This window comes from Carica papaya, chromosome 9 (genome assembly GCF_054855325.1).
Source record: "Carica papaya isolate Zhongbai chromosome 9, ASM5485532v1, whole genome shotgun sequence".
NCBI classification, from domain to species: Eukaryota; Viridiplantae; Streptophyta; class Magnoliopsida; order Brassicales; family Caricaceae; genus Carica; species Carica papaya.
The window spans coordinates 1,548,024-1,574,141 of NC_142317.1; the positions used below are offsets into that span (position 1 = coordinate 1,548,024).

At 33.9% G+C, this 26,118-nt stretch overlaps 5 protein-coding genes and 1 long non-coding RNA gene across 8 annotated transcripts; 4 read left to right on the plus strand and 2 right to left on the minus strand.

Moving 5' to 3' along the window:
* The first annotated feature begins 182 nt into the window (after positions 1-182).
* On the plus strand, positions 183-6,712 carry LOC110823312 (uncharacterized). Its single transcript, XR_015816617.1, has 2 exons — positions 183-351; positions 5,625-6,712. It is a non-coding gene; the product is annotated as an uncharacterized LOC110823312 (long non-coding RNA).
* LOC110823311 (alpha/beta-Hydrolases superfamily protein) lies at positions 438-7,373 on the minus strand. The gene is made up of 11 exons (XM_022053673.2): positions 7,233-7,373; positions 6,918-7,131; positions 6,574-6,656; positions 6,222-6,322; positions 4,792-4,887; positions 4,304-4,357; positions 3,558-3,706; positions 3,285-3,402; positions 1,649-1,736; positions 1,160-1,366; positions 438-1,059 (listed from the first exon to the last, which is right to left on the minus strand). Exons 1-10 carry the CDS (start codon positions 7,348-7,350, stop codon positions 1,182-1,184), a joined length of 1,206 nt encoding a protein of 401 aa, XP_021909365.2. The 5' UTR covers positions 7,351-7,373; the 3' UTR covers positions 438-1,059; positions 1,160-1,181.
* A 3,413-nt stretch (positions 7,374-10,786) lies between these two features.
* Positions 10,787-14,796, plus strand: LOC110823487 (Tetratricopeptide repeat (TPR)-like superfamily protein). 2 transcript variants are annotated; one of them, XM_022053880.2, is made up of 9 exons: positions 10,787-10,942; positions 11,310-11,531; positions 11,806-12,079; positions 12,323-12,473; positions 12,816-13,038; positions 13,127-13,218; positions 13,400-13,535; positions 13,796-14,127; positions 14,339-14,796. In XM_022053880.2, exons 1-9 carry the CDS (start codon positions 10,890-10,892, stop codon positions 14,587-14,589), a joined length of 1,734 nt encoding a protein of 577 aa, XP_021909572.1. In that variant the 5' UTR covers positions 10,787-10,889; the 3' UTR covers positions 14,590-14,796. The 2 variants fall into 2 exon arrangements, with proteins under 2 accessions (XP_021909572.1, XP_021909571.1); XM_022053879.2 differs by having other exon boundaries at positions 10,801-11,531.
* Positions 14,797-15,101: 305 nt separating this feature from the next.
* On the plus strand, positions 15,102-18,162 carry PTAC7 (plastid transcriptionally active7). Of its 2 annotated transcripts, none has more exons than XM_022053934.2 (4): positions 15,102-15,335; positions 15,442-15,516; positions 15,594-15,641; positions 17,696-18,162. In XM_022053934.2, exons 1-4 carry the CDS (start codon positions 15,285-15,287, stop codon positions 18,029-18,031), a joined length of 510 nt encoding a protein of 169 aa, XP_021909626.1. In that variant the 5' UTR covers positions 15,102-15,284; the 3' UTR covers positions 18,032-18,162. The 2 variants fall into 2 exon arrangements, with proteins under 2 accessions (XP_021909626.1, XP_021909628.1); XM_022053936.2 differs by having other exon boundaries at positions 15,109-15,335; positions 15,460-15,516.
* A 612-nt stretch (positions 18,163-18,774) lies between these two features.
* TAP38 (thylakoid-associated phosphatase 38) lies at positions 18,775-22,934 on the plus strand. Its single transcript, XM_022053941.2, has 11 exons — positions 18,775-19,245; positions 19,385-19,513; positions 19,639-19,741; positions 19,907-20,017; positions 20,386-20,465; positions 20,575-20,628; positions 21,229-21,345; positions 21,481-21,535; positions 21,626-21,658; positions 21,750-21,796; positions 22,552-22,934. Exons 1-11 carry the CDS (start codon positions 18,914-18,916, stop codon positions 22,673-22,675), a joined length of 1,185 nt encoding a protein of 394 aa, XP_021909633.1. The 5' UTR covers positions 18,775-18,913; the 3' UTR covers positions 22,676-22,934.
* A 990-nt stretch (positions 22,935-23,924) lies between these two features.
* On the minus strand, positions 23,925-25,049 carry LOC110823467 (uncharacterized). Its single transcript, XM_022053853.2, has 3 exons — positions 24,806-25,049; positions 24,648-24,706; positions 23,925-24,396 (listed from the first exon to the last, which is right to left on the minus strand). Exons 1-3 carry the CDS (start codon positions 24,882-24,884, stop codon positions 24,262-24,264), a joined length of 273 nt encoding a protein of 90 aa, XP_021909545.1. The 5' UTR covers positions 24,885-25,049; the 3' UTR covers positions 23,925-24,261.
* Between the last annotated feature and the right edge of the window lie 1,069 nt (positions 25,050-26,118).

The window sequence follows — 26,118 nt, forward strand, 5'->3', positions numbered from 1 at the left end:
TTACATAATTAATCTTTAGAAATTGGGTGGAATTTAAAAAAAAAAAAAAAAAAAAAAAACCAAATATGTACGTACATAAGTTTGGCATTCGTGTTGAATTGAAACTGGGCAAGTTGGCATATGAGTATATTCCACAGGTATATATTGATATGACCAGAAATAATTATATACCATGCCTTCTTTAGTTTATTGGTCAGATGGCATATCATTCAGCACATTGGAATCTCTCTCTCTCTCTCTCTCTCTCTCTTGTCAGCCACAAGTTTTTCCAACTTCTGCTTTGCTTTGCTTCTCAGAGATCCACCAGAAACAAACACTGACCTCTGCTCCGGGTTCACAAGGGAGGGCCAGGTAAGTTCCTTCTCCTCCTTCCTTACCTTCATATCCAACAACTTATACATATATATATATATATATAACACGCATGCACACACACATCTGTGTTCCCTGATCTTATATGGGTTTGAGAGTTTTATTTATGGATACCAAAACACATGATCATCTAGATTCTGCAAGAGTCGACAGTTCAAACATCGATCTCATATACTGTTTGTTTTAGTATACAACAGTGTAAGTTCTCTCTCCGGTACTTTCGTTCAGTACCTTGAAAAGCTTGGTACTGATATAAAAAAACGTGCTGTAACATGAAAAAATTATAACTACTTAAACTTAGAGACAAACTTTTGTAACCTCAACAGTACATATTACAAGTCCTATACAAAGTATTATGGATTCTTTTGCACTATTTTCATGTTATACTATTTTTTTTTTTCTGTTCCTTGTTCTCCTTTTCCGTTGGTTTTCTAATATGCACGTGTAAATGTTTGGATTATACGCTAAGCATCATACAAGAGTAAGGCAACATGGAAGCTATTTACTCGCTTACTGTTCCCTGGATGGCAGAGTGGTCTATCTCAACATTTGTTTTCTCAATCTCTCCTATGGACAATTCTGGTTGTACCGGTCTTTGGGTAGTTTGCTAGGTTTAGTTGATAACATCCAATAAGCAAAACTGCTAAAATCAAGGAGAAGCACGCTTATGATAAATCCTTGATCCCACTGTGAAAATGAAAGAAAAAAGGTTAAAACTCCCTTTATCAGAAAAAAATACAAATCTTAAAATGCGAGAGAATGTGAGGGGGAGACAATGGAAAGTTACCAGTTAAGAAGGATCAATGGGCTCATGTGAGGGAAGCTCCAACTCTAACTGGTTTTAGACAGCGTAAAGCCCTTCTTCCGTACCCAAAGACTAACACAAAAAGGCCGAAGAGGTATAATAGGCATAAATGCAGCTTCTCCAACATGGCGAACATGAAAGATACCTCTGCACCTGTTTTGCCGATTGATATCCCTCTCTCCAAATTCCCTGAGAAAGAAATCAAATATTTTCACACCCCTCTACAATAAAGCAACATCCCTATTCCAGAAGATATTGAAAAAGAGTAGACAAAATATAAAGAAACTCTTGACTTCTCTCATGAAAGTCTACGAATGGCTATAGATGCCCAGAAACTACTACAAAGACAAAGAAACGGCCAACCCCTCAAAGTCTTCCCTATTATTTAGATAAAGATATTAATGTAAATCCCTCCTAACAAATGAAGCAGAGGCAAAGATAATCTCTCTATTGAATGTGCAGAAGACTTACCAGAGCTTTTCTGGGTTAAATTAGTCCACTCATGTGGGTCTAACTTCATTTCTGATGCCTTTATCAAGTCAAGAAGAGCTTTATTAACCTGATTTTTCATAAAAAATTAATATGTAAAAGACTTTTATACTGCCAAATAACAATTACATTAACCAAAGAAAAAAGAACATATCAGAAGTATCAAACTCAAATAGCATTGAGAACACTTTGCTTTTATTTGTCTAGATGCAAGTCGATCTTAGACAGCTTAGTAAATTAGCAAGGACTATGAAAATCCAATGGACTCAAAACTATTTGTAAAAACAAATCTGGTTCCATCGCTAAAGATGGTTCCTTCTGGCAAGGTCAACAAACAGGTTACTCATGGCAAGATGATATCTAATCCGATAGAAGTGATTTTTATTTTTTAACGTTTTAGTATTTTTTATTATGCCTGTGTGTTCTGTTTCATCATTATTATGTCTCTATGATCTTTGTTTACTGCCATCTGCCTATATGGCAGGTATTTTTGTTGAAGTTATTTGTTTCTACCATTCTATAGGAGGCAGTTCCTAGTCTTGTGATAGAAGTTACCTTTTTTTTTCCTAATAAACATAAAAATGTTTAAAAGCGAAAAGAAATGTAGAGCTTTCAACTAAGTTTGACAACTCATTCAACTCCAAAAGGTCAATGTCTTCTCTCTAAACAATGCCCAGTAGGCCCAACTTACTAGGATAAAATAGGGCAGAAAAGCAGACAATTGACGAAGCATTCTGCTGTTCTGTGTTCTGAAATTTTCAGTGCAAGATCCTATAACCAGATCCAAGAGAGACATTACCAATTTTAAAGCCCATTTCAAATATCAGTGCATGGTATGACAGGAAAGCCCATAACCTTCAGATCCCTGGATCCAAATCAAGCTTCAATACCAAAGTGATAAAGATCTCTTCCCTTGGATCTGGTTAAAGGACCTTGCACTGAAAACAAAAGGATCAGGAACAGCAGAATGCTTCTGCAATCATCTTCCTTTTTTGTTCTATTTTGTCTAAGTAGGGTTTATTAGAGAAAACCCAACGATCTCTTGAGGGAAAAGGAAATTACTCGACTTTGTTGAAATTCTCTGCATTCATTTTTGCTGTTTATAGAGCTGTTTATGCTTACAAAAAAATAGGCAAATGTAACTCCTGTCACAAGAGGAGGAACTGGCTCCTAAAGAATAGCAGATGCGGATAACTTTTACACAGATAACTGCCATGCAGACATGTAGTGGGGCACAAATATTACATATACATACTAACAATAAAACCTAACACAGACTTGATAAAAAATCCAATACATACTTTCAGAATAGAAGTACAAACACAAAAATAAACACTTGGCTTCCTTAGGCTGTCTTCTTGCCATGAGTAAAAACCATTCGTATACTTGCCAAAAGGAATTATTTTTTGGCATCAGAATCTGGTTGATCAGAACCCATAACACATTTGTCCATAATTTCTTTGTCAATCCAATTTTAGAATTATTTCCATAATACTGTCCCACTTAATGTCCAAATTTCCACTTCTTGATTATCGAAGTTCCAATTTGTCACTATGTAATAACTAAACTGCATATGACAAGGGCCTGCTCATATGCAGAAGAGGAAAAGAAGACATACCTCTTCTGTTCTCTCATGGCTTACAAGATGCCCTCCATGAAGTTCTATCATTTTAGCAACAGGCTGCAGCTTTTCTGCCAACCTCTTTGCATGATATATTTGAGCAATGACGTCATAGCTACATATTCAGATAATCTCAAATTACTTTGAACAGATACATTCTCAAAGGGAAATTATTGTACAAGTATAGGATGATTATCAATGGTCAAATGCTGATACAACATGATAGAAGTAAAATGATGGATATCCTCAATGCAAAATTATGCTGCATACCTGCCATGAATTATCGACACAAGAAATCCAGCAGATCTGATCAATTCAATCTCTTTTTGTGTAATTTTGTGCGTCCAGCATGCATTAACTTGACCATCAAAACCGGAATTTGACTGCATTCCAGTTGCTGATATACATTTTACATACTCCTGCAGGTCCAACAAGCAAGTTTTAGATCATATAAGGAACATGGTTCTATCATATAACAAGAAATCAACCATATGTAATAATAGTACAGCCACAGGCTCCCACAGAATTTCCATAAAATCAAAAGAAAAGCCAATGAACTGACAGGCGAAGACTACAAGCATATATTAATCCTTCTGTTAACATCTGAATTGTCATACAATGATGACTTCGAACAGTCTACAACAAGAGAAAAGAAGAAAACCAAATCACTTCTAGTAAGCTACTCAATTGTTCATTGATGTTCAGTTACACTATTCTAAACCATCTCCAGGATAATATACCAATTCAAAACATAATTTGGAAGAGGATATGATGGATTCCTTAAAATTTACCGACATAGATCAGGCTTTCATATACATTCTATATTGCTATTTACTGCATGAGCATGCATGCATAAATCCCAGTTACTCAAGCAGTTTCGCTGGAAGTAAAAACTATCATCATTCTATCACACATTTAAGATGGGAAGACATGAAGTCTATAAGCTTTACTTTCTCTACATGATTATCATGATTCATGCAGATGAGAATCAGACTGTTGGCTTCAGTGATTCTTACTTGATATAAAATTGTTCTTCTTGTGCTATGTCCAACATATTCGTCAAGATATTCCTGTGAATAACAAATAAGGGTGACACTTTATAAGTTTTTTGATAGCCATGAAAGTGGTCAGCTGAATTGAGGTCATAATAATTGGTAAGAATGCTATTGAGAAGGTAAATTGAATAAATCTGAGTCAAGCTAAATATCAAATATGATCTTCTTAGAGACATTAAGCTCTAAGTTTGGTGCAGAATATCATCACTCTTTTAAGTAACAGTTGAATACGAAATCTTACAATCAACACAAGCTACAATCTTTCCTTTCCCCGTTCAACTTAGTCGTATCAACCAAGGTAAAGAGCAATAAGAGGAAAAGTAAGAGTTTTTTTGGTTTTAAAAGCCATCTTCCAAGAGTTAATTTACAGAGAAACCTAATTCCTTGTCAGCGCCCATTTAACAAAATATATTGGGGAATTTATTTATAGGATTGAACGCATTTCTAACCTTTGTATAATGAGTGTCCAAGTCAACAGCAGCCCTTTGTTCAGGAGTTTTTGCCCTCAAAAAACGAATTGCAATGGAAAGCGTTTGGTGGCCAAGCTGCAAGAAGACAGAATAATTTTAGATTCTTTTGATTATGCAACTTTTAAATCAAACCAAGAAAATGATTACGTTAAAAAGTAAAATTGTAAAATGAAATTAGATATCTTCCATTCATCCAAAGTGTCAATTTACTTTATATCAATATGAGAATTTATACCACAACTATGTTGTGCTTATGTTTGACGCTAGCAGACTGATAAGCATATGAAGAACAAGCACTTTGATGATGTTACCACAGGTGTAGTATTCTTGTTGATATTCATAAGATCTACCCCAAACAAACCATCATAAATATTTCATCTTAATCTAAAGCCAAGTGAAAATGCTGATGTAGCTGGAGAACCCCTCAAATTTATCCAGCTAGACACAACTTTTATGCTTTAGGACAAATTGACCATTCTGTTACATCTGTGTCAATTCCTAGCACCCTACAAGAAGTTCTCGTGCATTGAAAATATACTACATTCACTTGGTGACACACTGTTTCAGCTACGGTTGAAAATTTCACACCAAATCCTGAATGTATGAAAACCGTATTACTGTACTTGTTTACCATTATAAAAGTTTGGTCAATTGTGTGCATTGAATTTTAACACATCTACAAAGTTCATCCTTTGATGTGGTTGATTGTGTCTTCTGCATAAACCAAATCCTCAAGCAGCATTATCAAAACCATTAAAAGATTTGTCCTCTAATCTTCGATTTGGACTCATAATGTACTTTCTCTGATGCAGGGAAGTGATAAGCAAAACAAAATCAAGTTCACGACAGTCTAATTGCAGGGATCAATTACTAGGTAAAAAATTTTCTTGAAAGCCTTTTCTATGTATATGCCCAGTTGCGTGTGATTAGGCAACTGATTTTGACGAGGTATAGGTTTCTATTCCAAACTGTTTTCCTGCCTATCAGAAAACATATACAATTACATGGTTTGGCAACTAAATCCTGGCAAGGTATAGACTTTTGTCCCGAAACTATTTTGCTTGCCTATCCGGACAACACAGACCATAGTTGCCAGACAAACACTTGTATGTGTATACATATGTGCATAGCTAGATGCTTATAGAAATAAAAAACATACATATGTGCAGGAAAATTTTCAAAGTCGACATTCTACGTCTATCTTCTAGATGCTTATAAAAATAACAAGAGGGAAAAAGAAACTGAAAACGGATTTTTCATTTACACACTTGTTCAATTATTAGCTGGTAAATTAATCAAATTTCTTCAATTCATTGATCGGTCAAATAAACCATTACTTAAATGGAAACAGCCCTTGTTGTTTTGCTTTTCATTGAGAGATGAGAAAAGCCAAGCGAGATAATAATTACCTTAGGGAAGCATTCAAAACCTCCACCTGTTACATTAAGTAAGGCAAGAGACAGAACTCTGTCCGGAACGATGGCGGCAAACTTGCAAGCTATCATAGCCCCTGTCTTGACAGCAAAAACTTGAGTGAACTCACAAAATATACTGATTCAAACACTAGCTACAATTTAGCTCCATCCTACTTCTACATTCCAACTTCTAAGTTCATCCAATCAGCTCTAAATACTACCCTCATTTAGGTTTACCATACATAAACTGAACAGATTTGATCAATGGATAACTTCACAAATCCTTTTGCAGGTAAGCCTACTCAACAACTGGAAATTGAAACTAAAGAATGCAAAACAAGCTTACCCATTGAATGCCCACAGACGTGAGCTCTTTTCCAGCCCAAATGATCCAATAAGGCAATTGCATCTGTTGCCATTATCTTTGTCCTGCACCCACCAATTGCCAATACAATTTCAATATATATTAAAACATTCAAGTCTTATGCTTAACGTGACTTCAAATTTTAAATTCCTGTTGTACAATAGAAGAAAAAATACTGTACTGAAGTTAGAATCTAACTAGGCAGACAAAAAGCCTTAAAACGTACAGATACAACACTAGAAACTTAATTTTACACGGAACTAACAAGGAATAGTAAGAACTACACGTTAAAAATAAACAGAGATAGAGGTATGGTCAAAACTCACGTGTACTCAGATTTCTTGGTGGGAACGGAGCTCCGGCCCATTCCACGATTATCAAATGCACAGACTTCGATGCCACCAACGCCAGCGCCCCCACTCCCATTGTTGGCTCCATCTGAGCTGCGATCAAATTTCAGGATTTCTTCATCGTTGGGCTTGTCCGTTCCGGTGAGGCCTCTGACTTGCGGACCCCATGAATTGTGCGTTCCAGCCAACCCTGGACCATTAAATCACCAAAATATTTTCAGCGACAACTCCAATTGCCATTAAAATAAGGATTCCGAACAATAAATTTCAGACGTCTAAGTGATTAGAGACCTATTATTAGGAGCACTTTGATTGGACCGTGACCGTACGTTCTGTAGAAAAGTTTGACGCCATTGTTAAGCGCAGCATCGTCGCTGCCTTGTTCTCTACCAACCTCGCAGTACGGCATCTTTTAATTCTATATACGATCCTATGCACAATGAGTAGAGAGATACAGAGAAATTTCAGCGTCTATCACAATCGAATCACTGCAATTTGAAATTACAGATTGGAGATCGGAGAAGAAGAAGAAGAAGGAAAAGGAAAAATGAAAAGGTGCTCGGCGTGCTATTTGCTAGGATATATGAGGAGGGTCCGGTACACGTGGCGGATAAGCACTGGAAGTTTCCATGGAAAGTTCGTCTCCTATCTGGCTCGTATTGGGTCAAAGTCAAACAACTCAAAAGTTGGAACTCTACAGGATAATTGCTAAACGGCGCGAACTCGCACGTGCGAAAAATACAGTAGACATAAAATAAATTTCAAAAAATTATAATATTAATGCTTATAATTAATTTTATTATATAGTTCTATGGTAATATTATTTTTTATTTAATATATCAATAATTTTAAATTTTTAATTTAAATAACATAACATATCAAGTATGAGGTAAAATATTTTTTTTGTAATTAAATTAATATATTAATGGTAATTTATTTTGCATGCTTGGTTATTTTATTTGAAATTTATTAAATAGTGCATATCGTACCTAAGATATTTATAACATAAAATATTTATTAAATAGTGCATATCATGTTATTAATTATATATTATGATTATATTAAAATTGATTTATACATCATACATTTAGAATAACAATCTCATTTTGTCTTTAGTCATTTTCTTTTATCAATGTTGATCTTCAATTAAATTCTTCTTCAACTATAATATATAGTTGTATCACATAAACCTCCCACCATATACATGCTTCCCATTTGAGCTAAAAATATTGACTTATTATATATATCTTTATTCTTCTCTCTCTCTCTCTATATATATGTGTATCTATATTTATATGTTCACATAAGTATTATTTAGTCGATTAGGTAATCAGATAATATAGCGAGATCATTTTATTTTGTGAAGATGAATCAATTGCGTATTAATGAATATGAATTACATGATTTCATTGATGCTCCCAACTTAGATCAGTTCATCAACCTGGTTTGAGGAGAAAACGAAGAACATGTTGCCAGTAGCAGCATGAATGCTTGTTTTTTTGATCATTTACCAATAAGTTAAACTTTTTATTTTGATATTATTATCGATACGTTAGTGTCAAATTTGGATACAAGAGATGAAGACGATCATTATTATGTCATCGTTATTATTGGAATTGTTTATATAATCGTCATAAAAAAGTTAAAGTTGATGGATCAAAGGCTCTCATATCTAAGAGGATGGGGAGAGGGAGCATGAACGATAAGCGTTAGACATTGTTATTTTTATTACTAATGATATAGTAGTTATGGTAAAAAAATTCGTAATCTACTTAAAGTTTACGAGTTTGAATTTTATTAAAAATATATAATTTATCATTTTATAAATGTATTATAGTTTGGTGGTGATCAATTTATGATATTTAATTTAATTAAATTAATAATATATATTACTAATGTGTTGGTGAAACCGTAATGATAAAATTGAATTAAGTATTGGCAAATTTACTACATTTATAAATAAAAAATAATATTTTGTGATAATTATATTTTCTTAATTATAACATGCACAATAGATTAAAAATTTGACAAAATATTCGAAATAAAATAATAATAATAATTTGACTAAATAGTCGATATATTTATTTTTTATAAAAATTTGTAAATTCAAATTATATATTATATATATATATAAATAGAAGTTATAATCAATCAATTAATAATCTTAACTTTAGTGTCAAGTTCGGACACAGAGAGGAAGACAACCATTCTTTTACCATCATCCTTATTGAGATTGTTTATATAATAGGTATGAAAAAAGCTAAAGCTGATATATCAAAGGCTCTCGTATATAAGAGGACGAGGAAAGGGAGCATGAACGAAAAGCTTTAAACATTGTATTATTTGTATTACCAACAATATAATAGTTGTGGTAAAAATTTTTATAATCTACTTACAATTAATGAGTTTGAATTTTACTGAAAATATAAAATTTATCATTTTTTAAATGTATTATAGATTGGTGGTGACTGACCTATAATATTTAATTTAATAAAATCAATAACTTAAAATTATTAATGTGTTGGTTGGACTACAGTGACTGAATTGAGTTAAGTATTTACGAATCTATTATATTTATGAATAAAAATATTCCGTGATGATTATATTTTTTTAATTGAAATATAAACAATATATTAAAAATTTGACCTTATATTCAATATAAAAAAATAACAATTATTTAACTGAATAGTTAATATGTTTATTCTTCTATAAAAATTTATAAATTCGAATTGTACTATCTATTTATATATAAAAAATAATAATAATCATTTGACTAAATAGATGATATATTTATTTTTTTATAAAAATTTGTAAATTCGAAATATATATTATATATATATATATATATAAATAGAAGTATAATCAATCAATTAATAATGTTAACTTTAGTGTCAAGTTTGGATGCTAGAGAGAAAGATAACCATTTTTTTGCCATCATCTTTATTGAGATTGTTTATATAATAGTCATGAAAAAAAATAACGCTAATAGATCAAAGGCTCTCATATATAAGAGGACGAGGAAAGAGAACATAAACGAAAAGCTTTAGACATTGTATTATTTGTATTACCAACAAAATAATAGTTGTGGTAAAAATTTTTATAACCTACTTATAATTAATGAGTTTGAATTTCACTAAAAATATAAAATTTATTATTTTCTAAATGTATTATGGATCGGTAGTGACTGACCTATAATATTTAATTTAATAAAATCGATAACTTAAAATTACTAATGTATTGGTTGGACTGCAGTGACTGAATTGAATTAAGTATTTACGAATCTATTATGTTTATGGATAAAAATATTCCGTGATGATTATATTTTCTTAATTGAAATACAAACAATAGATTAAAAACTCGACCTTATATTCAATATAAAAAAAATAACAATCATTTAACTGAATAGTTAATATGTTTATTTTTTTATAAAAAATTATAAATTCGAATTGTACTATATATTTTTATATATTAAAATAGAAGTTAAAATCAAACAATTAATAATTTTAAACTTGTTATTTTATAAATTATATTCTAATATATAAAGTTAGTTAATTGACATTTATCAGTTTAAACTAAATATTTATTATTTTATTTATACATAACATTAATAATTTTTTTTTAAAATAAACATATTACTATATATATTTGTAATATAGACTTAGTTTTTACTAATTATATATTTCACATAAAAAAAAAAAGAGATATTGAAGACCAATTTTTGTCGGACCAAATTATGGACTTTATATAAAGAGCAATAATCACATTTTTTTTTTTTACCATAAGATTTGATTATTACGCCCGTCGGAACTATTATTTTAATTTTGTTTGGTATCCAATAAAAGTATAAGTGACCGCATAGATACATTATCTTGGTCCGGATCACACTATAACACAGCACTGTTTGGCGCCTTCCTCACTCGAGGGCTCCTCTGCTTCTCAACTCTTTCAATGGCGACTTCCCTCCTTTTCCCTTCTCCCACTTCCTCTTTCGACTATTACCGGTGCTCTCTTTCTCTCTCTCTACATATATATGTATGTGTGTGTGTGTGTGTGTTTGAAATTTCTATGTAGACCTCCTTATTTTACTGGATTGGGTTCTTGCGATTCCTAGTCGGTGATTCCGCGCTAATTCTAATTTTCTTATGCATTGTCTTCTAATTAGCTTCTGTCGCATATAACTGAGACTCTGTTAATCTATTTAGTTAATATTCAGTTTTGTTTCGGCGTAGAAATGTAGGATTTTAGCCAAAAGGGTTTCCAGCTTAATTGTTCGTGTGTATAATCATGAACGAACATGGTGATTGTTGTGATACACAACTCTGATGTGTGTTTCTCATATATATACATTTTTTCCCGAACAAATTTCAGGGTGAACCAAGTGTTTATAAATTTGCATATAGGCCACTGCCAAAGAGGCATAATGTGCTCTTCAGTTTATCTTCAAAGCCAGAAGGGTATCTGCAAGCTTTACATGATACCGGTTCGACATTTTCGGTGGGAGCCTTTTGTTACACTTAGTTCAGTAGAAACAGGCAGAAACCCACGAAAGTATCGTGCTTCTAGTGTTCCGACGCTGCAAGATTCTGAAAGGTAGGAATTCAGTTCCCATCACCTTTATTTATTGGTAAATTTTTACATATTTGGAATGTTTAATGAATTGAAAGGAATTGAAAATGTGTGTCGTCTTGGTGTCTCTTTTTCGTTAGAGAGATTTTGAAGCAGCTAATTTTTATAGGGCATTTTTATCATCGAAAACATTGAGTTGATGTGACTTCTCTTTGTATATTGTGCTTGAAGAATCATAAGGAATTGAAATTGTTTATTGTTTATCCTAAGAAATACTGTTGCCTGGCTACGTTAGCAGGTCTGAAACATTGCTGGGCAGCTCAAGTAGCACATTCGATGGCATGTCTGATTTTGAGATTCAGTTGCAAGAATTGTTCAATGAAGTCAAAATGATGATCAAGACTGGAAATGAAAATGATGCAGTAGATCTACTCCAAGCTAATTACGAGGCTGTGAAAGAACAGATTGAGGCGGGTGCAAGGGGGATTGAAGTAGTTGCCCTTCTTGACATTATTGCCTTGGGTTACATGGCTCTTGGAGACTTGAATATTGTAGACTCTGTGCTAGATACAGTAATTCTCGTTTTCCCTTATGGTGATAATATTTTGGGGAAATATATCATTTATTTTTCAACTGAGAAAGTATCAATACATGCTTCGCAGGGCTTTTTTCTTTATACATTGTGATTTTTTCACGCACTTGTTTTGCTTGTTTGTTTAGAGCATTCTACATATATTGCTTATTATTGTACCTTACTTCAGTATGGGAGTTCTTATTGCTGAAAGGTATATTTATGTTGATTATTTGGTGGACAGATGGATGGTCTGCTTGACCATATAAAGGATGGTGAACCACTTTTAGATTCAATTCTCATTCATGTAGCAAGCATGTATTCCACTTTGGGAAATTTTAAGAAATCCATTCTCTTGTATCAGAGAGTTACGGAGATTTGGGAGTGCAAATATGGTAAGTGTAATCTTGGTACCTAAATGTTTGTGGGTGAATACTTGCTGACTTGTATAAGTTTTATGGAGTATAAACGCATTAGCCTTAGAGGCTGATGATCATAAGCTTGTATCAGATGAATATTTCGTTTCCTGGAGGATCACTTTTGGCATTAAATGGTTTTGGTCATTAGCATAGTGTGGGGTTTTTTTTTTCCCGGCTCATTGTCATACATAAAAAATTCCTTGGATTTTCATTCACCGTGGCTCTTGCTACAAGAAAATTCCCTTTATTCTTTAGCAATTCACTTAGAGCATCAAATTTGGAAGCTAATGGCTGTCTTAAAATAATGTCTTCTTTTAGGGAAAAATAGTGCCTTCCTTCTCACATCTTTATTGGGAATGGCAAAAGCTCTGGGTTCTGCTGGAAGAGTTACAAAGGCAGTGGAAACCTACAATCGTTCAATAATCATATTGGAAACAAGCAGGGGTGCTGAAAGTGAGGATTTAGTTGTGCCTCTATTTGGGCTTGGCAATCTTTTGATAAAGGAAGGAAGAGCTGCAGAGGCAGAAAGTATTTTCGTTAGGTTGCTTTTCCTTGTTTCTATTTTGTTTGGATTCTGCAGATTAACGGTTTGGTTGCTAACTTGTTTATTCCATTTGCTTCCATCCTAGGGTTTTAAAGATATATTCTAAATTATATGGAGATACAGATGGAAGGGTTGGAATGGTTATGTGTTCCCTAGCTCGTGCCAAGTGTGCCAAAGGTAACTTTTTCTCTGCTCTCTTTGTATCCTTCTTCCGCTCTTTCCACTTCCTGCCAAAAATAAGAAACTGTTGGGCTTTTATTTACTGATGGCTTCTATGTTGTATAGATAACAATTCTAGATCTGATGTGATCTTGATTCATGTGTTTGGCTGTGGCTTCATTTCCTGGCTTTTTGGCAGGTAATGCAGTCGAGGCCATTGACTTATACAAAAGAGCTCTTCAGGTCATCAAGGATGCAAATTACATGGCTTTAGATGACAGTATAATGGAGAATATGAGAATAGAGTTGGCAGAGTTACTGCATGTTGTGGGGAGGTAAAATTGGATAGGACTTGGATATTTGAATTAGTAAGGCATTCAAAGTATATTTTTGGGTATGAATAACTTTTTTCCTCACAGTCTTCCAGTTCTGATGGTACAATAAGATGGCAGCTTAGTTCTTAATCTCTGCATATCATAATCTGTTTGTCAGAATTTTGAGAGCTGAGAAACATAATTTTAGTAATTTTATTTTACGCTGTTGATCTGATAAAACTTTTGTCTTATTTTCTGTTGTTACTTTGCAATTTTGTTAGAGGTAAAGAAGGTCGAGAGTTGTTGGAGGAATGCTTGTTTATCACCGAGAAGTACAAAGGAAAAGAACATCCCAGCTCAGTGACACATCTCCTAAATCTTTCAGCCTCTTGTTCTCGGGCAAAGAATTTTGTTGAAGCTGAGCGCTTGCTGAGGACAGCTTTGGAGATCATGATGAAAGCAGTGGGTCCTGAAGATCAATCCATCACCTTCCCTATGTTGGATCTTGCAGTTACTCTCTATCAGTTAAACCGGGATGAAGAAGCCGAGGAACTTGCTCTGAAGGCTTTGCACATCCGCGAGAAGGCATTTGGAAAAGACTCCCTTCCTGTTGGTAAGCTTTTCTTTTTCCCTTTAATACTTTGCAGTGGCACTTTACCCTTCCATCTCATTCTAACAAATGCTACCTTGATTAATCATGATTTTTCTTGATCTCTGGTTTACAATTTTTGCACTTAAAAGAACCTATTAGCATTTCAAATATAACTTAGAAGGCCATTCTCTGGAAATACTTGATGTCCATCTTATATTTTTATGTATTGCAGGGGAGGCGCTCGATTGTCTGGCATCCATCCAGGTTAGGTTAGGGAGAGACAATACTGATTTACTAGATCTGCTCAATAGGATTCTAAGAATTCAAGAGAGAGAATTAGGGTTTGAGAGTGAGGAGATCATCGTTACGCTGCAAAAAATTCTCGTCTACTTGGATAAACTAGGGAGAAAGAACGAGACATTTGCCTTGCAGAGAAGACTCTCCCTACTTACAAGGAAATACCAGCAAGCGATTCGGTATTAATGGCATATAGCCTCAAAATTGCCCAGACAGGTCTTCTTCTTCTTGGAAGGAAGTACCATATATATTCAACCATTTTGTGTGCATAGTTAGGATCTGGTTTGCTTAATTAGTGCTTGTCTCTGAGTTATTAGAAGTGTTAATACAGCTTAATTACTGTTGAAAATACTCTTAATACAAAATGTTATATCATGTTTAAATTTTGATTAATTATCTTATGAACATAATAAACTTTGAAAGGATAAAAATTAATTATTAAAATTATTTAAATAATATACCTTCTTATAAGCATCTGGACTAGGCCCAGCTCGTCCTTGATATGTTTACGGTCCGAGTCTAGACTCAAATCTGAAAATAATTTAAAAATAAATTTAAATGAAAAAATTTATTAATTAAACAATAAATGAATAATAAAATTATTAAGCGAATAATAAAATCTAAAAATTAATTAATAAAAAAAAAATTATATATATATATGTATATGTATATGATCAAGTTGAAATAGTCAGTAGGGCTTGGCACGAGCCCTTCCATTTTAAGACACTATAGATAGTCTAGAAGGTCGCTAATTGAATTCGCGCCAAGGGTCAATGGTCAAATTGTAATTTTACGTAATCTTATGGCTTTTTCATGAATGTTCTGAAGGTGGCGGTAGCTTAATCGATTATCTCGAGTCCTACAGCAGGGAAAGCACCTCAATGGCTATGGCTATCTCGACTCTGGCTTCAGTTTCTTCGTCGTTTTCTCTTGTAAGTCGCTTTTGCTCCTGGTGTTTGGCTCCTCGGAAAACACATCCGAACAATTTCTTTTGTGTTGCTTTGGTGTGTTCTTTAACCATACCTAATTCTAATTTAGTTGGATTCATGGCTGCAGAAGGTAGAGCTAAGAGAGAGGAATTCACAGTGTCGGAGCTTCTATTTGGAATCAAAGGTTTTTGTTTCTTCTTTCTGTTCCTTGTTCTTCGGACCTGATTAATTAATGTCGGTAATGGAATTACTTCCAAACAGATTCAGAGCGACGGTCATGGACGGCGAGTATGGCGACGGAGAAAATTGGTGAGGAAAATGGAAAATTCTGGTTGTTTATTTATTTACTGTTTGACGTTTATCCATGGGATATTTTATATGGTTTAGGATTGTAAAAATTGGTCCGCGTGGTTCCTGAGAAAATTTGAGGAAAAACGAGAAGGGAAGGTTCCTTCTATACTTGGGCTGTTTAGAAGACACACGTCGTATCTTTAATTGCGAAGTTGAAAAAGTTCGGTTATGATTATTGAATTATTCATTTATAGATATTCCGACTTGGGAGGAAGTAGAATATTCTCGAGTTTTCACTGCCACCAATTTGGGGTTTAGGCATTTCAAGGTTAAAGTTCTTGTGGATTTATAAGTAAGGTGTTTTTTGTTCCTAGCATCATAAGGTGACATAAGATGGTCAATTAATTATCTGGTCAGGTTAATTCATTATCTGCCAACCACTACTTAGTTGCTTAGTTGAATGGTTAATATGTTTTTTTTTCTCTACAAGAGATTGTAGGTTCAAGTCTGACTGTGCTTTCATGTATATCCTTGTATGGAGGTTATTTTTATTGTATTATGATTAGTTTATATGTATCATTTAATTAATGAATGTATTGATTTACTTAAAAGAAAGTTAATTGATTATTTGATCATAAATTAGGTGCCCTTAGTAAAGTCTAAGGAAGTGAATGGATAGACTTTGGTCTTAGTCATCTTGTTTATTTTTTTTTAAAAAAGGGGTCTTGCTCATCTTCTATGCCGTGCGCAATGTTTTTGTTCTGGTTAGCATTCTGTTGCTTGCATTTGAAAGTTTGATAAGCTTATCCTTCACATGATCATTAAAGAATTTGGATCCATTATTCTTCCTAAGTCTGGCTAAATAGGGTAACTTCAGGTTAATGGAGTTATCAGTAGCAAGCTGATGCACTGATTTAGAGCTGCAAAATGTTATATGGCTTTACTGTTGGTTACAATTAAAGTAGATAATTGCTTAGTTCCATCCTGTAGAGTGATTAAATTAGATAACAGCTTCCGGAAAATTTGTATCAACCTGATTAATAATTTTCTGATTGGTACTTAACCCCCGTGTTTCTCATATTTTTAAGGCTTGAAACAATGAGTGAGGAAGATAAATCAGGCTCAACAGGGATCGTTTTGTTATGTGATAAACTGGCAATTTAGAGGGCATGCATGATATAAGGGAAGACATCATTGAGAAAGCTTAATTATTTGATTCATGGTGTTGAATTATTCATTGCAGATATTCTGATCTGAGAGGAAGTAAAATATCTTGTTCATATTTGACCAGTTACTGTCACCATTTGAAGCGTGGATATTTCAAGGACTAATGCAATTTTGAGTTTCTAATACTTTTTCTTGGGGGAAACTATTTGGAAATATGAATCATGGGTGCTTATCATCAGCACTGAAGAAAGATAAATTCCAGAAATTAGTAGCGTACACGTTAGGTAAAAGGTGCTGTAAGTGAGCGGTGACAACTAGTTAGCCGTTACTGATGGATGAAAGTTGATATCGGATCAATCACTTATATCGTTCCTATGCTGGATGCTTGCTTTTTGTTCTAATTAGTTATGTTGCATGACTTCTAAAGCTTGAGAAGCCTATCCTTCATATGATCATTAAGACTTCGGATAAGGTTTTCCTTCTCATTCTTGACTTTCATCTAATGAACTTCTCAAACAAAGTTTAGACATTATCCGATCTGTCCAAATGTGGTAACTTCAGCTCAAATGGAAATAAGCTAGCTGATTTTTGTTATTTTTCTCAATTTCTTTTCACGGACCTTTGAGGTGCAAATGCAATGATTGAAAATAGACAATTACTGATTTTTGTTTCTATACTCAAAATTTTTTCTTTTTCCTCACATGCAAAGAAATCGACACAGTACTATTGGCTATGATTGGAGTATATGATTTCATCCTGTGAACGGTGGAGTGCCATTTCAGAAAGCTGTATCTCTCTAATATCAACTAAATGAGCTGCATGGTTCATGTATTTTCATTTGCAAACGTTTCTTTGTTTGGACATGTTACTATCATATTCTTATTTGCAATTTTTCTTTATTCCAGACAAAGAAGGATGACATGTTGCGTTACAAGATGGAGCGGATTCCCTTCTTGGAGGAGCAGGTGAGGAAGATAAGAGAAGGGGGAAAGCTATTGACAATGGACATAGAGAGACTCTTGCTATCAGAGGATAACCGATTCGATTTTGTGAATGAGGTGGCAGCTGAGGCTAAAGAGTACGTTGAGAGAAACCGGGACGACTACGGAGGATCAAAGAAAGCCATCCTTCATGTGCTCAGTAACCGAGTAAATGATGCAGGGTTCTACCGACCAGATGGATACGTGGAATCCGACCCTTTCAAGCCAGGGCCTGGTTATTTAAAAGAAGAATTTACATAAGCTTAGACAGATAACCTGCATACCAGCCAACCAAGAGTAGATGTATTACCTTAAGGTCTGGCCGAACTTAATTCTGTAACTTCAATTCAAGATCATTAACCTTCCAGTTATCTGATAGTTTGATTGTCTGATACTTGATTATACACATGTGGGTCTGTAGAATCTGGTCATGAGAATCTGTCAGTTCAGGAAATGACCAATTTTGATATATATATACATATATATATATGCTCTGTCACATAACCAAGGATTAAGGGCTAGTTTGGGAGAGAAAAAAAGAAGGGCAAAAGAAGTAGAGAATGAGAATTACTCAGCTTTTGCTAGTAAATAACTTAATTGAAAACTAATCATATATATATATATATTTTGATTTATATGTTCTATATTTATATATTTTATGTATAAAGAAAATGTGTTGAAATGAAATGACATTTAAAAAAATTAAAACACAAACTGTATTTTTTTTGTAAATATTTGGTGATTCTGTAAATTTAAAAATAAAAATTATAAAATTTTTTTTTATGTACTAAAGTAAAATTTTTTGTCTATTTAAAAGAAAAACAGAAGCTAATGAAAAGTAATATTAAGATTTATTGACTAATATATGTGCAAGTCGAAGAAATGACGTTATCTTGCCAGGTCAGCAGCGGGGCCCAGATAGTCCTTGTCTTATCCGACGTGGCAAATCCTGGGCTACACGTGGGAACTGTGAAGTACTAATATAATATAATCCGTTAAAAATCAGTTATTAGAGGTCAGGCTTTTTCCTCTTATCTTCACCAGAATCAGAACCACCACAACAGAGTTCCCGGAGATTCCTGTGTATTTTTGAAGTAAGTAATTACTTCTTCTCCAACTCGCTCCATCAAACTCACTGAGTTGATGGCGTTACTCAGCCCCCGGTTACAGATATTCCTCTTAACTAAGCTCCATCTCCACTCCAACTCTACTCCTTCCAAAGCCACCAACAAAGCCAGCAGTAATCTCCTTTTTTCCATCCCGCGCAAGAGCCATTGCTGCTGCTCAGCAATCGCAATCGACGCGCCATCTGCCCTGACCGACGTAGCTGGCATCCGATGGGGCTCCACCAGTTCTCAGGGCCCGCGCGACGAGATGGAGGACGATCTCGTCATCCGATCAGACGGCCTCGAGGGATTCTCATTCGCTGCAATTTTCGACGGTCACGCTGGCTTCTCCTCCGTCAAATTCCTCAGGTATATATGCACATATCTAAACACACTGATAAACAGGCTTCTATTGTGCGAAATGAAATTCCGTTCGTATTTATACGCGTATAAATGTGAGTGTATACGAGCATGTTCATGAGATTGAACGAATGATGGAAATTGACAGGGATGAGTTGTACAAGGAGTGTGTGGCTGCGTTACAAGGCGGATTGCTATTGAATGGAGGTGATTTTAATGCAGTAAGGAATGCATTAGTCGAGGCTTTTGAAAATGCTGATAAAAAATTGTTGAATTGGTAAGTTCTTCGACTTTACTTAAACATATGTCCTTATTGAATCACTTAGAAAATCTTTTATCTCCATGGCTCATGTAATCATTTATTAGTTAGTGTTTAATGGCGTGTTTCTCATATTGGTGAAGGCTTGAAATGATGGGTGAGGAAGACGCATCAGGGTCTACAGCTACTGTTATTTTTATTGGAAATGAAAAGCTCTTAATTTCACATATTGGTGACTCATGTGTGGTGGGCAATTTCTGCTTTCTCAAAAAACCTTTTTCTTTAGCCCTGGATTTCTGTTGATTAAGTAGAATTTTATAAGCTTAGAATTTTAATTTATCAACAAGAATAGGAGGAGCTGTTGTTAAAATTCATCAATATAGTAGTAATTATGCAAATCGAATGGAGCAGGTTTTGTGTCGGTCTGGGAAAGTAGAGGAGTTAACATCTTCTCATAGGCCATATGGTAGTAGCAAGGTCTCTCTTGGAGAAATCAGAAGAATCAGAGATGCAGGTGGATGGGTGTGTTTTTCTGTTCTTGGTCTTGCTTTAACTTGTCTCATCCTTTGTAACGCCGTTCTGTTTTTCCAATAACTACCTACAAAAAGAGGATATAAGTTTGCTGACTGCTGGTTGTATTTCCTCATCTTGCAAGGATATTAAACTGATAATGTGATTAAGTTCCTTTTCTGCCATATGATTTAGTTTTAGAAACTGAGTTATGGAATAAAGTGAAACCAGTTTGGCCAGCATGTTTTATCATATTATTAATTTCTCAAGTTAGTTGGGTTTTCCTCTATGTTCCCTTTTGTTTGCAGTACTTGGTTTTAATTGTAGAATTGGTATCTTATCTATTCTCTTTCTCGTATTCTTGTAACGAATGCTCCTAGATTGTCAACGGAAGGATTTGCGGAGACATAGCTGTATCCCGTGCCTTTGGTGACATGCGGTTCAAGACAAAGAAGAATGAGTTCAGTTTTTCACTTTTGACTCCTTATTAGAGTGGTGGTTGATGGCTTGTCAGAACTTGTACGTAATTGTTCATTGCTCACGCTGGAATTTTTCTAATTCATTAATAGGATGTTAAAGAAGGGAGTTGAAGAAGGGAGATGGTCCGAGAAATTTGTTTCACGGTGAGCAAACTTCTTATATACTTCTTACTCACTCGATGTCCCCTTTAATAATATATGTTGTTTAGAAGGCTACATTTATGATTTTAAGTTACCAGCTGACCTATTCCAACATGAAATATGTGGCATCTAGAGGTACATATGGTTAAATGAAAATATGCAATATATCTTCAACTGTTCACTCAGTCACATATATACATCACTCTTTTTACTTTTACTTTGGAGTCTTCAGCTGAATGGTTCAGAGCTCTGTTTCCAATTGCTGGATAAAATTCATTTCTGCCATGAGCCATATATATTTAACCTAACCATACATGCGTTTTTCTGGAACATACTTTAGAGTTACAAATGAATGGAAAGAGCAAAGATTCATCTACAATTTTTAGTTCTTAGTTCTGATTTACCTGGAACATATAAATGGCTGTAAACAATAATCTTGCCCTATGTGGAAATTAACCTTCTGACTCCTGTAACAGATGATGCAAAATAATTTTGATTAAGTAGGATAAGTTAAAATTCTCTTTCATAGAGCTATAAAATTCACTTGCACTAGTTTAGAGTTTATAAACTTGTTTTGACAGCAGGCATATTGTGGTGTGGCAGTGTACAATTCAATGGGGACTTGGTTATTGCATCTCCAGATATCTTTCAAGTAGCTCTTGGATCGGGTGCCGAATTTGTACTCTTAGCATCTGATGGATTATGGGACTACATATCCAGGTTCCCAGACCTATACTCAGCTCTTGGCATCAGACAATCTGCTTTATGTTTTTCCTGTTAGCATAGGAGACAACTTCTTATACTAACCTTGTCATTGCCTAAGAAATAATTCTCACTCTGATCTTCCTATTTCAGCTCAGATGCAGTTACTTTTGTTAGGAATCAACTTCGGGAACATGGAGATGTCCAGGTAAGTATTATCTTATACTAAATAGGTAGCCATTTTGAGTTTATCTACATGCTTTTACATATATGATATTTCCACTTGTTCTGATTTCAGCTTGCTTGTGAAGCACTGGCAAGAGCAGCGCTGGTAATGAGATATTAAGTTATAAATTATTTATTTTCACTGTTTGATAACCATGGTTATATGTAACCCAAAAATGGTTTTGTTCTTCTTACAGGACCGCCGTTCACAAGATAATATCAGCATTATCATTGCGGACTTAGGGTATGTTTTAGTTCACTTATGATTCGGGCATCAGATTCCTGAATTTAGATATGAATCTGAATTATTTCAGCACGTTGCATAGAATGAAAGAGTCAAAACGATGGTGGTGTTAGTTTCTGAAAATCTGAAAGTTTTTGTCACGATTTTCTTCCACCTGGAAGATCAATTGCATCAACTAGCTGATCCTTCCACAGGCCAGTATCACAATTTTTTTCTTAACATCCCAAGCAAGCACATCTTTCATGCTAAGAAATCTTGAAAATTCCATAAAAGCTGAAATGGGGAAGGAAGAGGCAATTTGGGGTAGACGGAGGGGACCACAAATGTGACATGCAAGCTACTAGATTCCTCCCCCCTGCCACCCATTTCCAATCCAAGCCTTCTAATTTGTGAACACATTGATGCATTAGCGACAGGATAGATAATTTTTCCACTCGATTCCTCTAAAAAGGTAATAAAGTATGCTCATAATTCATCATGGCTCATTTGTAGGAAATGTCAACCCTGCTGTAAAACATATCTTGGCTGTTTTTATTTTCCCAAAAGATCAAAAACATAATTCATCCCAGTATAAATCAAAGACCAAATGAATCTATAATGCTTTTTTTTTTTTTCCTTTGGGTTGAAAATTTATTCTATATAAATCGATCTACTTTCTTGAATATTGACTTGGGAAAAGTTGTCAAGTTGTCCCTTGATACTTTAATTTGGTTTTCAAGCTTTTTCATTTTCTTGGTTTTGACTTGTGAATGCAGGCGGACAGACTGGCAAAATTTGCCGCTCCAGCGACAAAATTTTGTGTTTGAGCTAGCCCAAGCATTAGCTACCGTTGGCATTGTGTCGCTTGGAATTTGGGCGACATCTATGCTCTCTTTCTGAATTTCATTCAGGGCTATTGGCAGTGTATATATATATATATATATATCTCAATATAGATTCCCAGAAAATTTTTGGCTGTGCAACGAAATAGTTACATACTGCATATATATGTAAATCTCAGTGCCGCTAATATAGAAAGTTTCAGATGATCTCAAAAGAATTTTGAGTAACTAGCATTATAAGCAGTTACTTTCATCATTCTTTTGCAATTTCTTGTGGCTGATATTAAAAGTTAGTATCTCCTATCTTGGTTTGTTTATCTACAAACTTAGCTAAGAAATTATGTGGGATGAATGGTTTAATTTCACTTACATTTCCCCAATGTCAGGTACATACATATATATATATATATATATATGACATGGGTATAGTTTTATGAGAGTGATAAAAAGGGGGGAAAGGACAAACAGTCCTTAAGATCATGATGTGAAATGTGGGTGGATCCGGTTTAAGAAAGCACTTATAGTTTTGCCAAAAGGTGCTTTTTTTTCAGTGGCTGGGTCCCTCTACCTCCATTATTATGAAGCTAAGTAACAAATTGTACAAAGAATTTTCCTCTTAGAAACACCAATCGAGAAAATTTGATAATTGACTTGAAGCTCGGAGAAAAAGAATCCAATTTCTCAGAAACCAAATTGTTAGTCAAGACAGGTGATGATTTGAACCTAAGAAACTTTTAAAGGTCAGAGAAGATACATACACCTCACAAATATGTCATGTTATACATACATACATATATATATATATATATATATCTCTTTCTGTAAATGCATGTGTCTGATAAATTGATATTCATATAATGAAAAGAAAAATAGTGAAGTGCCCTGTTGTAGCACTGATCCTTTTTGATTATTATGGAAATTAATATTTTGGTCCACAAAATCATTGGCTATTATTGATTAATATTTTCCCATGACGATCATGATCTCATCTGTCTGCTGTAGATCAGGATTGGATTATTACGTCTTGTTTGTCTGTAATATTTCTCTACAACTCTGTCCATGGAAGTTACTATTCATCACACAGACATGTATATATACATCTATAACGTATGAATTAATTATCTAATTTTATTTTATGAAGAAAAGGGTACCCAAAGATAATCTAACGCTCATTTTTAATTTAATCACCGCAGTTCTATTCATACACTATCGAACTAAGTCTTGCTCATTATTAGATTACCGTATCGTTAGGGTTTGATCGCGCGTATTTTATGTTCTCTCATTCTGAAAATGTATTGTTCTGAGAGGAGAAAAACAAAGATCTTTATTTATTATTATATAAAACAGGCAAAAGCCAGAGGAAGTACATGCCAGCATAAAGAACAACATAAGAGATACAATCTAATCTCATAGTTTCTAATTTAGGCTTTAATTAAATTAATTAATCACTACTAAACCCCACTGTTGGGGTAATTAGAACCCATTAATCATATTATTTATTATATAATAATACTAAATAAACTCATTAATGTATTCTCACGGAACATGGTGATCAACAAAAACCCTCTGGAGCTGATAGCTAGTTTCCTATATTATTATAAAGGATTAATTAATTAATTAATTAATTACTTAATATTAATTAATTCAAGGCTTGCCACCACTTCCACTGCCACCTTTCTTTCTTGGGTCGTGTCTTGGATTTGCTCCTGCATCATCATAATCAAGCATAGCATCCATCGCCAACAGCTTCCTTCCACCTCTCATTTGCATGCCAATTTCCTTCGTGCAAACAGAAATTTATATAAACACATATATATAAGAACGTACTGGAATATCATGTCACTCATACTAATCATCTTTATGTTTTTTAGTTTTATAAGATATTCTGGAAGGAACAACCATATATCTATAATTACGTAAAAATTTTATGTATACAAGTGACAGTGTGATCAATATATATATATATATATATATATATATATATAAACACACATATATGTATTTGTAGCTTGTGGTAGAGAGAAGTATACCTTATGAAATGAATAAGTGGGCTCCACCTGCTTGTCATCTCTGAAGCCTTCCACCAAGTCTGAAGACAGCAAGTAATTATGAAGATGATGAAGACACAGAACCCAAAAATTACGTGCATTTACAGATATGTGTGTATATGTATATTTATGCATATTACCTGAAGATAAAGAAATGAGGAGCAAGAAGAAAAGGAGAAGCAGAGTGATCTTGTTCTTGTTGCTAATAATTAAACCCATTAATTCTCTTGATCAAAATCTCTTGAATTTCCTCTGTCAACTAGGTTTATGACAGAAAGCTTACAAGTTGTAGAGTAAATTAAAAGGAACAAAACTCAGTGAACTAATTAGGTTAATATTTATAAGTGCTGGTCTTACAGATGGCCTTGAGGGAGTTGCTTGCACAGACCCATATATATATACACACACACACACACACACAGATATTCTTGGTGTATGGGTGGTAAGGAATTGTTGAAGCTTGTGTCATGGTTTCATACCCCACCCAATAGCAAACATGTCATCATGACGAATTGCATTAACCCCTTTATCCCACACAAACAAACCCTAAAGTCAACTTCATATTCTCTTCAATTTCAATAAAACTTTCCCAAAAATTTAAGAGTTCAACTTCATATTCTCATATATATACATATAAATATACATATATACACATATTCTTTCTTTTTGTTTTACATTCTTTCTTCTCGGAAGCCATTGAAGGTTTTTTTTCTTTTCAAATTTTCATCAAAGTTTTAAATTTGTTCTTTCGTATACTTTTTTAAATGATTTCTTGAAACTAATTTATATTTTAACAGTAATTTTAATATGTAATAACTGTACGGGATCATAGAATTTGTCTAAAGTATACACTGCAGCCTGAATTACATAATAATTTTAAATAAATTTGGAAAAGAAAAGAGAAAAGACATATAGTAAATATAAATTAGTGTTGTATATCTACGTATAATTTGTTTGCATGTGGACAAATTAATGGGTACTACTTTTAAAAATCTTGCATGGCTTAAAACCCTACTTATACATATTTTTGTAAAGCTTTGCTTTTTTGATGGGTTATAACAAGTATTATTACCTTCTTTTCATAAGTCAATCTCCTTTTCTTTTCATTGCCATAATATACACACACACACATATATATATACATGCACTAACATGTGCCCCCTATATACCATATATATATATATATATATAATATGTGTACAGTAAGACACACACACACACACGTATATGTTTGTCTATATATATTTTAAGTTGAAATAGCACACTACAATTAGATTGCTCTACAGTCTATGCCCATTGCTTTGGTGCAGAAATTGCTTTGGGTATCCAACTAGTGCATAATATGTATATGTGTGTATGCACATACATGGCATATTTTTTAACTACGACGAGGGATTAGAGACGGTGTATAGATTTTGTACATGTTTAGGCAGATACTATTAAAAGGTAGAAT